General features: G+C 37.7%; 1 protein-coding gene across 2 annotated transcripts in view; it reads right to left on the bottom strand.

Moving 5' to 3' along the window:
- Positions 1-13,365, bottom strand: part of LOC110458405 (gephyrin-like) — a 71,101-nt gene extending 57,736 nt beyond the window's left edge. For both annotated transcript variants that reach the window (XM_021510088.1, XM_021510087.1), the window contains exons 1-7: positions 13,265-13,365; positions 7,649-7,727; positions 6,991-7,048; positions 5,890-5,982; positions 4,561-4,655; positions 3,206-3,272; positions 632-754 (exon numbers count right to left, since the gene is read on the bottom strand). In XM_021510088.1, coding sequence (XP_021365763.1) covers positions 632-754; positions 3,206-3,272; positions 4,561-4,655; positions 5,890-5,982; positions 6,991-7,048; positions 7,649-7,727; positions 13,265-13,310 — 561 coding nt within the window. In that variant the 5' untranslated portion in view covers positions 13,311-13,365. The remainder of the gene's footprint in view (positions 1-631; positions 755-3,205; positions 3,273-4,560; positions 4,656-5,889; positions 5,983-6,990; positions 7,049-7,648; positions 7,728-13,264) is intronic.
- Between the last annotated feature and the right edge of the window lie 265 nt (positions 13,366-13,630).

The following is a 13,630-nucleotide window of genomic DNA, read 5'->3' as shown; positions in this document are numbered from 1 at the left end:
AAAACTCTATCTTACCCACAGGTCTGGATTGTTTAAAGGCGCAGAATGGCGTGGAATTTATAGTGACCTTTCGGGGTCACACTATTGTTCATGATGTCATTTTATGACGTTTTAGGGTCAGTCAGGGTGATTGACGTCATTAACAATTACCATGCAGGCTTCATATGCAAATGAGAAATGTGCGGACAGTTTACAACTTTACTAGAAGAGCAGCTGTTTTTTTACGGGTTTTAGGTAATAAGCAAAAAATAGAATCCATCCCTGATGTGATGTATGGATAAGGTCATTCCATCCCGCGGGATAAAATATTGAGCAGAAGACCCATCGGCCTCGGGTCGACTCCTGTTCAATATGTTATCCCTTAGGTTTCTATTAGTACCAACATGCTTCATTTTTGAAAGAAAATCCTATTGATGTCATATTTTACTGTATGTCACAGCTTCCTCCGATAAATCAAACAAATATCAAAGTGAGGGTACTGAACTGGTGAGTGATATCATGTAGAGACCTTCTTACAAACAGGAGGATTGTGGGGAGGGCATGTCTTTGAAGTTAGGGTTATTGCATTAAATATCAAATAGTACAGTACACATGGCCAGATATGGAATATGTATCTTATTTTGGTACTGACCTTGGATGGCTCAACAACACCCTCTGCCTGCAGCTTGGCATGGGTGTCTTTCACCGACCGCTCACGACCTCTGAGGAGGTCCACAGCATGGGGGATTCCCGGCAAGGCAAACCGGAAACATTCCTAAAGGCAAATGTTTTATTAAAAATAAGTAAAATACTAGTCAAATGAAAAACTGCTACATATATTTTTAACTTAACATCACTATTTAGAATTTTAATTTAAAATCAATTTCATCATAAGCTAATATAAAGAAATACATATCAGCATGCTATGATATATGATTTAAATTCCAGCATTTATGGACACTTGGATAATTACAGGCTAAGCTTGTTTTGAACACAAACAGGAATCGAAAACTTCTTTTGCGAGCTTTCGAAAACATCTGTTTCCTCTGTTAAGCAAAGAGTGTAAGTGACAAGTGTCTCAACTCTAAACCGCTGAAAACAACTCACTAATAAAAGCGACAGTGAGCCGAATCAAGTACAGTCAGTCGTAAAAAATCATAGAGACATTTTACCCAATTGCACTCTAAAACTGCTGGCAGACAGAGGCAAGGACAGGTAACATGTTTAATTTACCCATTCCGCTGCTTAGTGGATGTTAAGACGTTTTCGAAAGCTGGCAAAATAAGCTTTCAATTCCTGTTTGTGTTCAAAACAAACTTAGCCTTATTATTTATACCAAACTGAAGAATATTATTCCGAAACTCAGATAATTATCTGTTTTACAGTAGCTCTTTAAATATCTGTCACATCATATCACATTGAAAACAAGAGGCCCAGAGGGCCTGTATCGCTCACCTGAATATGTTTAAAATAATTAGTATGAAGTAAAGATATATCACTCCATTGTAGGTGCTGTAAGTACATATAAAATTTCAAAAAGATCCATCCAGTACTTGAGATATAGCGAGAACAAATTTCAAACAGAGCCCCAACCCTATGCCCCTAGGGGAGTCATACCCACCGTTTATACAAAATTGGTTCCCCTTCACCAAAGGATGCTTCATACCAAATTTGGACAAAATCCTGTCATTCCTAAAGAAGATGAAGGATTTTGAAGAATTTGCTATGTTTCCCCTATTGGGCCCCTCCCTTCTGCCCCAAGAGGGTCCACACTCACTGTTTATACGAAATTGAGTCCCTTTTGCCCAATGATGCTCCAGACTAAACTAGGATAAAATCCCTTAATCCCTATGGTAGAAGAAGGATTTTAAAGGGTTTTACCTCTATTTCCCCTATTGGGACCGATTTTAAAGGGTTTTACCTCTATTTCCCCTATTGGGACCATCCCTCAGGTCCAAGGGGGGCTACACCCACTATTTATACAAAATTGTTTCCCCTTTACCAAAGGATGCTCCACACAAAATATGGACCAAATCCTTTCATTCCTACAGAAGAAGAAGGATTTTAAAGAATAATTTACTATGTTTCCCCTATCCTTCTTCTTCTGTAAGAATGAAAGGCCCCGCCCCTCTGCCCCTGGGGGGCCAGACCCTCGGTTTATACAAAATTGGTTCCCCTTCACCCAAGGATGCTTCAGACCAAATATGGAACAAATCTTTTCATTCCTACAAAAGAAGAAGGATTTTAAAGAATTTGCTATATTTCCCCTATTGGGCCCCGCCCCTCAGGCCCCAGAGGGGCCAGACCCACCATTTATACAAAATTGAGTCCCCTTGGCACAAGGATGCTCCACACTAAATATGGACCAAATCCTTTCATTCCTACAGAAGAAGAAGGATTTTAAAGAATATTTTGCTATGTTTCCCCTATTGGGCCCTGCCGCTCAAGCCCCTGGGGGGCCACACCCACGGTTTATACCAAATTGGTTCCCCTTCACCCAAGGATGCTTCAGACCAAATATGCAACAAATCCTTTCATTCCTACAAAAGAAGAAGAAGGATTTTAAAGAATTTGCTATATTACCCCTATTGGGCCCCGCCCCTCAGGCCCCTAGGGGGCCAGACCCACGGTTTGTACAAAATTGAGTCCCATTGGCCCAAGGATGCTCCAGACTAAATAAGGATAAAATCCCTTAATCCTTACGATAGAAGAAGGATTTTAAAGGTTTTACCTCTATTTCCCTTATAGGGCCCCACCCCTCTGCCCCCAGGAGTGCCACACCCACCATTTATACAAAATTGAGTCCCCTTGGCCTAAGGATGCTCCAGACCAAATTTAGTCAAAATCTAATTGGCCGTTCAGGACTAGTAGCGCTTTAAAGGAAAAGTTGACGGACGGACGACGGATGCTGTGGTATGGCATAAGCTCACCATGGTCCTTTGCTAATAAAATGACATGAAACAGCTGCTACACACCATCTGTACAACAATATAGTTATAACATTACCTCTGAGCTCTTTGTGCTACACACAACCGGCACTACACTATAGTTATAACATTACCTCCGAGCCCTTTGTGCTACACACAACCGGCACTTCAATATAGTTATAACATTACCTCTGAGTCCTTTGTGCTATACACAACTGGCACTACAATATAGTTATAACATAACCTCCGAGCCCTTTGTGCTACACACAACTGGCACTACAATATAGTTATAACATTACCTCTGAGCCCTTTGTACTCCCAGGAAGGTTGATAACCAACGTGTGACCCCTTGTACCACAAGTCAACCTACAGAAGTATTGAAAATTACTGATACCAACAATATAATACTTTTACATATTAAGTTTTAATATTATTTTATGTATTTGTTGATGACTGCCCAATAATTTGAGGTTCTTATATACTGCTTTATCACAACCTAGTCAGTAGGTCATCTCAAAGCGGTCCACAAATTATTATCCATGGTAATAGGGCTTTTGCAACCAGCCAATTGTGACACTCACAGCTAGCATTTAACAATTCTAGCACTGCCAAACCACGTACTCATTTACAGCCAAGTAGACTAGAACAAGCCGAGTAAAGTATCTTGCTCGAAGATACAATAAATTGCCGTAACATGACTCAAACCAGCACCCCTTTGGTCACGAGCCCGGCGTCCTACTACTATACTACCTGGCCTCCCAATGATATTTTTATAAATGCTTGTTTCCTTTTCTTTATCATACAAACACATAACACCATCTCAGGCATAACCAAGCAATGATTTATACCAATAAAAGCTCCTTTTAGCATTTGAACTCTGTTGTAATAGTAAATTTGGGTTTGATTTCCAGCATCAGGAGCATTTGTGTTCCCCAAATGGATGTGAAAAGGTATGGGGTCACCTGCCAGACCATGTCGGTATTCTTCAGGTCCTCTGGTTTCCTCCCACATAAGGAACTTAGGACCCCGTCCGGGCCAACAAAAGTGATTAATATAAGGTTGATAGAAAGTAACATGTTTCACAATTGTTGTAAAATAAATAAAATTATAAATTTACTTGTGCTGGACCTCTAAACAGTATCTTTAAATAACTGTGTGGGTATTTTTTGACTTCGAATTGCCCTTCATAGAATGCTGATTTTCTGGGTCAAATGGAACTGTTATATGCATCATATTGTATCTATGCATCATATTTTATGTTAAACATAAATACCAGTTAAACAGCAATACCTTTGGGAAGAAGCATTTTCATCTTTAGAAAATTATTAGGAGCTTTTCACAGGAGAAATATGGTATATCTACGAAATTAAATTGAACATGGTTCCTGATACAAAATCTAACACAGGTTACCTTAATGCTAGCAAATACAAGACATTCCTATTACACTGTTATACCAGCACATCAGAGTTCAAGTGTTGTGAAGCCTTCTTTCTGAACCTTACAACTGACTGAGACTGAAAAAATATTATCATTATTATGCATTACGAAATGATACATATGTATACAAAACCCCTTCTGCTTTATAAATATTTGGACACAAATATTCAAAATCTTGACAAATCTATAAAGACTGTTAAGTTTTTCTTCTGCTGACCTTGACAACATGGCTAGGTCAGTGACCTCCAAAGATTTCTTCAGCATGGCAATAGTCATCCCTGGAGCTTCCTTCTCAAGTATTGATTTCGTTGCCTGTGAATCATATACAATAGTATGAGACTGTTGTTGGGTTAACCAGTAATAATGGTTTGGTAATACAAGGATAATAGGATGATTCCATTTTGGAATTTACTGTACTCACTGACTGATTTGAAATTTAACTCAGTCACATAGTTTTACATCTCATTTAACTGTATGCATATATATACTTGCCAACTCTTCCGATTTTGGAAGGAGACTCTTGATTTCGGACCCTAAAATTGAGCTTTTTCTACCAGTGAATTTGTTAAACTATTCCTTTATTCTAACATCTAATGATTTAATCTGAAAGAACAGCTCAAAAGATGCCATTTAAAAGTGTTGGTTTTCCCATAGGGTGTACATATACAAGTATGTGTATGTTTGACTGTTTCATCAATTCCTAACTTTTTTTTCACATTGTGCAATAACATCACCAAACAATCCTCACAAATTTTATATCATATATCCAGTGGTTTTTATACCTTAATTTTACAACAGCCTATTCTGTTATGAATTGGGAAAATATAGCATTATTTTATTGAAATTGGGAATATATTCCTCATCTTTTGGTAATTTTGGGAAAATAAGACACTTTTTTAGCAAGGGGAAGGAAAAAGCCTGTATTCGGCTGTAGAACTGGGCCAAAAAAATCACTGATATCATATATATCAAACACTCCCAATCACACAGGTCAAATTATACATAACATAGCATTTCCATGTAGGTCCTGAAGAAGCCCACTGTAGGGGTGAAATCGGTCGACACTTCTAATAAACTACAAGAACTACTTGCTCCTTCACCTGTTGTGATTGAATCTATTTCCTAACATAGCGTTTGGTACAGAGGAAATTTTTTTCCCCTTAATAAATGGGTTAAAAAGAGAAAGAAAAAGTACTTTTCTCTTCAATATTTTGACCTATTACATGTATGGGGAAAAAATAGAATACTGTGAGTGTTCTCTTAAACATTTCCTGAGTATAAATACATTATTGAATGCATATAAACAATCAATCACTACTTGTTTGAGATCCTTTGAGTAAATGTAGCATCTCTGCATTCTTTAAAATAGTTTACACACTTTTGTTGGTGCAAATAGCAAAAATGTCCCAAGATTCCACTTGGAAGGATGTGATAACCTATTATCTGAGATGTGGAAAACATAAAAGTTCACTGTATGAACATATGCCCATTTTGTTTTGAAAGCCATTTCAATTGAATATTTTATGGCACAACAGACCACATTTACCTCTGGAGTTACGTCCCTTGGAGCAAATCCTGTGCCACCCGTTGTCAGTACCAGGTCCAGCTTTTTCACATCACACCACTCCTTCAGTGTTTTCTGGGGTAAATAAAGATAATCATGAGATTATGCACAGTAGACAGGAACTAACATACCATATAGAGTCCGGCCATTATCCAGCATCTGCAGTTGGACATTTGACCCGACTGTATATTATTGGGACCTTGACCATGAAGTCAGTCATTAAACTGATGTTAAGACCTACACATGTGTTCAGTAGGACAGGATAAGTAGTTTTTGCATCGTCAATATCCAATATCCAGGGGTTACGCTCACTTTCTCCTTTATCTCTCTGCACCCCTGGAATATGTCATAGCAAAAATGAAGGCATGCGGCTAGCTATTTGATTGATTGGTTGGTAAAATAAAACCTGACCAATCACTAGGCTGATGCTTGTCCTTTGAAGATAACAGAGGAGCGACGCCCGACTTCAAAGCCAATAAGTTTTACCATTAAGCGATCGCAAGATTCTCTTGATGTTTGATGTACATCAAAGGATCAAACTAGCCTTCTCATCTCATCCAGAAGACATTGAGCCTTCGATTTTACTATGAAATATTCCAGGGGTGCAGAGAGCGAAAGTGAGCATAACCCCTGGATATGGAGGATGCAGTTTTTGCTGATCTTGTCATTTTCTGTATTTCTTTTTATGATCTATACCATTACAATGTACTCCGTTGAGAGATTCAACAATGAATGTCTAGTGGGGTCAGCTTACTAAAAATATATTTGCACTATATAGTCTGTAAATATAGTGATTAAAATACAGGTATACGACACAATTTACTGGTCATTTTAATTTCTGATTAAGTCACAGAGCATGTACTGCACTAGTCTTCAAAACATCAAATGTAAACATTTCACTGTGCTATATGAATCTTTATTCAAAGTAAAGCTTCCATAAAATCACTTGGTGATAATGATGATGCATTCACCTTAAAACACTTGTCATATACATTTTAGGAAATTATATACATTATGACAATCTTAATGTCAGGCTATACAGGTTTCCATCTTTAAAACCTTCATTAGTATATATATACAAACCTTGATTTTTTCAATGTCATCAGGTACAATGTCTTTAACTGAAACATTTCCAGCAATTCTGTAAGAAACAAATATTTAATTCAGTTTGAATGCGAGATTTTAACTGCGATTAAAACATCACTTAAAGAGCTGACAAATCACTTTATTTTGATAATATGAAATAAATACTGTAATTTTATTTATACAAAACTTTTTCCCTTTCTTCCAAAACACTATGAAATTTCTTTCACCATATTAACAAATTTCAACTGTGTATGATTGAATCAAAGCAAACAGTTAAAACATCTGACAGTTTTAATGCTAAATTATAAACGATATTTGTAGATATCTTTAACAAAAAGAAAAAAATTATACATTTTCACATCTATGAACAAACATGAACATAACATGCAATTATAATTACATGTTACCATTTTATTTACACTTACTGTATATGCAGTATACATACTGGGGGTATGTATGTCGCCTATATGTTTTGATGTTGTTTTCAATGATAATTTTGTATTTATACGTTTGTCCAACAGTTTATGGAATTTTCATTGGATTTTCAAAGGAGTATCTGGCTTGCAACAAAGAGTACAGTTTCTATATTTGGATATTGCATAGAATACTAAGTTATGTTTTGATTTGAAAGAATTTTCAATAGTGCACTACTTACAATTGATCTTGATCTATAAGATGGCATAGGTTCGATCCACTTTTGTCCTCTGCATTTCCTTTGAAACAAGAGTCACTTACTGAAAATATAACAACACAAATTCAGCTTTTATTTCGGTTTCCTCCTACACTAAGACCCCCCCCCCGGGGGTGCACTAACATCCGTGCCAGCAAGAGTGATTAATATAAGTTGAAGTAACTTGTTTCATAATTGTTGTAAAATAAATGACATAGCTGTCAAACCTCCCTCATTTTGACCTAAATTTACCAATCTCCCTTGAAACTCTCTCATTCAAATCCCAACTCACACAAACTCAAAATCTACATCCTGTGGTCAAATGATCTCCTAGTTACTGCAGAGTGTGTGTAATGATCACAACAGTTGTGTTTGAATCAAATGAATGCTTTTGGGAGTTATTTTGACACATAAAAAGGGAAAAATAAATTGAGCAAAGCAGTTTCAGTCATGTTTCACGCACTTTCTCCCTCATTGGAAATATGGAATTAGGGAGTCTCCCTCATTGGAGGTTTCAGAGGTTGAAATAAGAGGCCCAGAGGGCCTGTATCGCTCACCTGGATAATAAAGCAACCATGGGAAATTATTCTTATTATATAAAATCCCTCCAATGGTACTGGAGAAGAAGGATTTTAAACATTCAAACTTCAAATTTCTCTTTTGGGCCCCGTAACTCTATACCAAGAGGGGCCACAACCTCCATTTATACAAAATCTAGTCCCCTTTGCCCAAGGATATTCCAGTCCAAATTTGGATAAAATCCCTCCAATGATTTAAACCTAAAATTTCCCTATTGGGCCCAATAACTCTGCATCCAGAGGGGCATGACCCTCCGTTTTTCACACAATTTAGTCCTCTTTGCCAAAGGATACTCCAGACCAAATTTTGATAAAACCCCGCCAATATTACAAAAAAAAGGATTTCGAAGATTTACACCTCCAATTCTCCTTCTGAACCCTGCCTCTCTGCATCCAAAGGGGTCACAACCACTGTTTATACAAAATTGAGTCCCCTTGGTCAAAAGATGCTTCAGGCTAGATTAGTATAGAATCCTATATCCCTATGGTAGAACAAGGAGTTTAAAGGTATTACCTCTATTTCCCCTATTGGACCCCTCTCCTCTGCCCCCAGGGGGGCCACACCCACCGTTTATACAAAATTCAGTCCCCCTGTCCTAAGGATACTCCAGACTTAATTTTGATAAAAAACCCTTTATCCCTACGGTAGAAGAAGAACTTTAAAGGTTTTACCTCTATTTCCCCTATTGGGCCCCGCCTCTTTGACCCCAGGAGGGCCACACCCACTGTTTATACAAAATTGAATGCCTTTGACCTAAGAATGCTCCAGACCAAATTTAGTCAAAATCTACTGGGCTGTTCAGGACAAGTAGCGTTTTAAAGGAAAAGTTGATGGACGGACGGACACTGCAGTATATGGCATAAGCTAAAAACTACTGGTTAGAAATGAAAAACATTTGATTTTGATCTTATTCTTATTTGGTAAATATTCATACGGCCTGGCAGAAAAAGAATAGTTTCCTATACATGGTTGGCATTGTGTGGGGTACCATGTGGCCCTGGCAGTATCTTTGGTGGAGACACTTCTGACGGGGTATACATTTAGTCATGTACAGCATGGTCAGTTTGGCCATATGTCATTGTCTTTTCAGGTTCTCCCAATACAGGCACAAACTCCATTTAAAACTTTTCCCAAAGATGTGCTAGAAGAAGTTTGATTAAAATCCCTTCATTAAATAAAAAGGAGAAAGATTTTTAATTTTCCACTATTTCCCCTATGTGACCTCACATGCACCCTTCTGCCCCAAAGGGGCGGCCACAGCCTTAATTCATACAAATTATACACATAGAGTTTGTTTACCCTAAGCATGCTTTAGACAACATTTGGTTTAAATCCCTTCATTTTAGAGGGGGGGATTTTTCTCTATTTCCCTTATTGGGCCCTGCTCCTCTGCCCGCCCCCCCGCCAAATCAGCTCTTATTATCATCAACAGCAGCTAAATTTCGTCAGTAGAGTTCTCGATTTTCAACGTTCAAAATTTCCCACCTGAGCGAACGCCATTTTTGTAGGTCATGGGGTGACTAATCAACAAACCGTACTGATCCAGACCGAAAACAGAATATGTTATTCTTGTTTAGGACTCACACAACTAAATCAGCTAATCAGCAAGTGTTTCATACGATTGTAATCCCTATCTAAAATTTGTTCCGGGTTAATACAGTGCCTCCGAGTAATTGAAATAGGTAATTGTCAACATATTTTACATTGAATGAAATCTACAGATATTGAACTTTAGAAAAATGTATAGTTTTAGTAGATTTTAAAATGTGATGGCGGATTGATATGGGGTCAAATGTCAGGGGATGTTCCCATCCCATTTCACTGATTTGGCTTGTAAACTTCTGGTTGTCAAAAGCAGACGCCTGTAGCGCTCTTACATGCCACCAAACTCACACAAAAAAAGCCTTTTGAATCCTTTGTAAGGTATGTATCTGTGAATCTAGACAGATGTCACTAGTGTTGAACTTCAAATATTAACGCTATTACCTCAAAAGCTTAGTAATAACATATAGTAAATGATTTAGTTGTGTGAGCCTTTTAGAAGATTTCCGGACCACGCCTTTTTGTTCATTAGTTGATTCCACATTTTCATATATATAGCAGTGCGCTCTGACCCCACATTTATCTGTCAACATGTCTAAGTCTGGTGTCAGGGCCAGAGGAAATTCGGGCTACGTACATTGCATGGCTCGTAACACCTGGACCTGACTGCCATTTGATTTCCAATTGATTTCCAAAAATCATTAGACTCTGGCTCTATCCCCCGTAAGTCGAATCATGCGAATGTATGCCCAGTCTACAAAAAGGGAGACAAACACAATGCTATAAACTACCGTCCTAGCTCTCTCACTTGTATCTGCTGCAAACTATGTGAACATATCCTCTGTAGTAATATCATGAATCACCTTAAATCTAATAATATCCTTTATGAACTCCAACACGGCTTCCGATCATCCTGTTCCTGTGAGACACAACTTATCTCCTTTATACAAGATCTAGCTTCATCAAACAACCAGAACAAACTCACTGATGTTATTGTCATGGATTTCGTAAAAGCCTTCGATAAAGTCTCCCACCCCCGTCTTCTCTACAAGCTAAATTTCTATGGTATAAGATCAAACACAATCCCTGTCACATCTGGTGTCCCCCAGGGTACTGTCCTAGGTTCCATACTATTCCTAATCTATATTAATGATTTGGTAGAATACATGAAACACAGTACCCTAGGTCTATATGCTGACTAGAGTATCATTTATCGAGATAATAAAAATACCAGCTTTGTTGAAAAACTCCAAATTGACCTTGATGCTGCGGCAGCCTGGGAAATGGACTGGCTGATGTTGTTCCACCCCGATAAGTGCACGGTTCTCCTGGTCTCTAGTAAACATCAGTCAAACCCACCCTCAATATACAAACTACATGGCCACACACTACAAACAACAAACACAATCTAATTGAACCTCAAATGGGACAACAACATCAATTCTATGACCTCCAAGACAAATCAGTCACTAGGTTTTCTGCGCCGCAACCTAAAAGTAAATTCTCAGAACATCAAAGACCATGCTTACAAAACCCTGGTATGGCCCAAACTAGAGTACAGTGCCTCTATCAGTTTTGGACCCACACAACTCCTCTCAAATTAAACAGATCGAAAAAGCACAGCGTCGAGCAGCCAGATATGTTTGTAACAACTACCACAACACTAGCTCTGCTACTGCCATGATGAACACTCTCAACCGGCCACCCCTACATCTCCGCCGTCTCCAATTCAGACAAATCATGTTTTACAAAACTGTTCTTTAATTACCATGTTGCTGTCAAATCAGGAAATCTTCTCACTTGTAGACCCCCACACTCGTGCAAGTCATCATAACCCATATGCCTCAAACACCTCCAAACGTCTAAAAACTGCTACAAATACTCCTTCTACCCCAGAACTATAACTCAGTGGAATCTACTCCCTCAGTCTTTCCACAGGAGCCTCGAGTTCTGTCAATAATGAATAATAACAGTAATACAACAAAAAAAAACTTTAATATGCTTAAAGGTATTTTTTTGTATTACTGTTATTATTCATTATTGACAGAACTTCAGGCTCCTGTAGTCTTTCGTTTCTGTCGACACTGTTGATGTCTTCAAATCTACCATCACAGTGTCCTTTCTCGCGCAACTTTAAGTCACTTCATTGTTTTTATCATAAATTAAAATAACAAAAAAATGTTTTACTTTTAACCTGTTAACCAACGCCTAGTGATAAATCATCAGCATTGATGGCCCACTAGTATTCAGAATAAGAAGATGAAGAAGCCATTTTAGGCAGTTACCAGTATCCTCGGGTTACCGGTTTCCGCGCACTTAAGAAGCATCCGCGATTTCGTACTCATATCAGCAGAAAACTGTTGAAATTACGGATGACTGTCATAAACATGTATACAATCTACTAATGGAAACAAAAAACTAGCAACATAAAACTGTATTTAAAAAAAATCAGAACAAACAATTTTTAACAAATTTCTCCCGTCAGAAGTAGCCGTCATATGTTTCCGTGTGTCTATTTTGATTTAGTGTTCAAAGAAAGATAACTTGAATACAATAAAAAGAAATTCTCTACAGTGACCTGCAAGAACAAAAGCTTCGTTTGGAATAAAGAAATATCTTTGATCGTCTAATTAATTATCAAAACAACTTTTCATAAATTTCACATTTTTAAGAGATTTTTCAAGATGTCAAATTGAACAAATTCATGTAATTTTTTTTAATTATTTATTATATTTGTTTAGTTAAACCACAGACTTAGATATAATCTAATTCCGTGTTATAATATAGAATCTGTTATTATTTTTTTCTGCAGCTTTATATCGGTTTTGGTTGATGGTAAGTTATTTCTCAATTTGTTCTGATTAAATTTGGTGAAAATTGGAAGTTCATTGCATTACAAGGTTTACGTTTCATTAAAAACACTGTTAATAGATATAAGAATGTCTCCTTGGCTCTTCGGAAGTGGGGGGAAATCGGCGAGGAGATGTGGCCTCATTTGCATACGACCTTTTCGTACGTTTGTCAGACTACAAAAAAGACCGGTTCATGAATGACATATATCACCGTTTTTACAGGTATGGACTCATTTTGAGCAAGATAAAAAGTGCATTAGCAAAACTGCATATTTATGAGTGTTTTTTTAATCGGTGATTATTTCTTTTGTTTTCCGGACGAACTTCCGGTAATTTTTGTGCCAGTTTACAGACGATGGCCAAACGTCTAAAATATCCTTGTGTTGTGTCCAGCAGGTCACGTAGTTTCTAGATATAGCTTGATAAAATGGCTGCGCGGAAATACATAACGCGCGGAAACTGGTGACTAGACGATACAAACTCGTGACAAAGTAAACATTGAAACACTATATTAGGTATATACCACAACATACATGTTTCCGTTGTCACAACGAATTAGCATCAGTTGTTTATAAAATGATACAATCGAGTGTCAGACAACAATTATTTCTAATTAACAAGTAAACACCTGTGAGGACTCCGACTTTGATTCGTCTGTCCGACTGCTCCGCCATCTTGGACACCTCAACTTTGAGAGTAGTCTCGTTCAACCAGACTCTTGTTGCCTGCGCAAGCTACTCCGAATAAAGTGATCATGATCAAGCGTCTGGTTGAACGAGACTACTTTGAGGGGCGTTCGGTTTGGGGTGGCACCATTTACCCAACAAGACCCAAAAACACCCAATAACACCCATAAACACCCAATAACACCCAAAAACACCCAAAAAACACCCAAAAACACCGATAAGACCACAAAAAAACACAGACGACACATTAATAATATTCAGTTAATATTATAATATAGTAACCTGTTTTTCGGCATCAACTGTCAATT

Source organism: Mizuhopecten yessoensis, unplaced genomic scaffold (genome assembly GCF_002113885.1).
Source record: "Mizuhopecten yessoensis strain PY_sf001 unplaced genomic scaffold, ASM211388v2 scaffold9563, whole genome shotgun sequence".
Lineage (NCBI taxonomy): Eukaryota > Metazoa > Mollusca > Bivalvia > Pectinida > Pectinidae > Mizuhopecten > Mizuhopecten yessoensis.
Note: the sequence above shows the minus strand (reverse complement) of the source record. Positions and strands in the feature narration are given on the sequence as shown.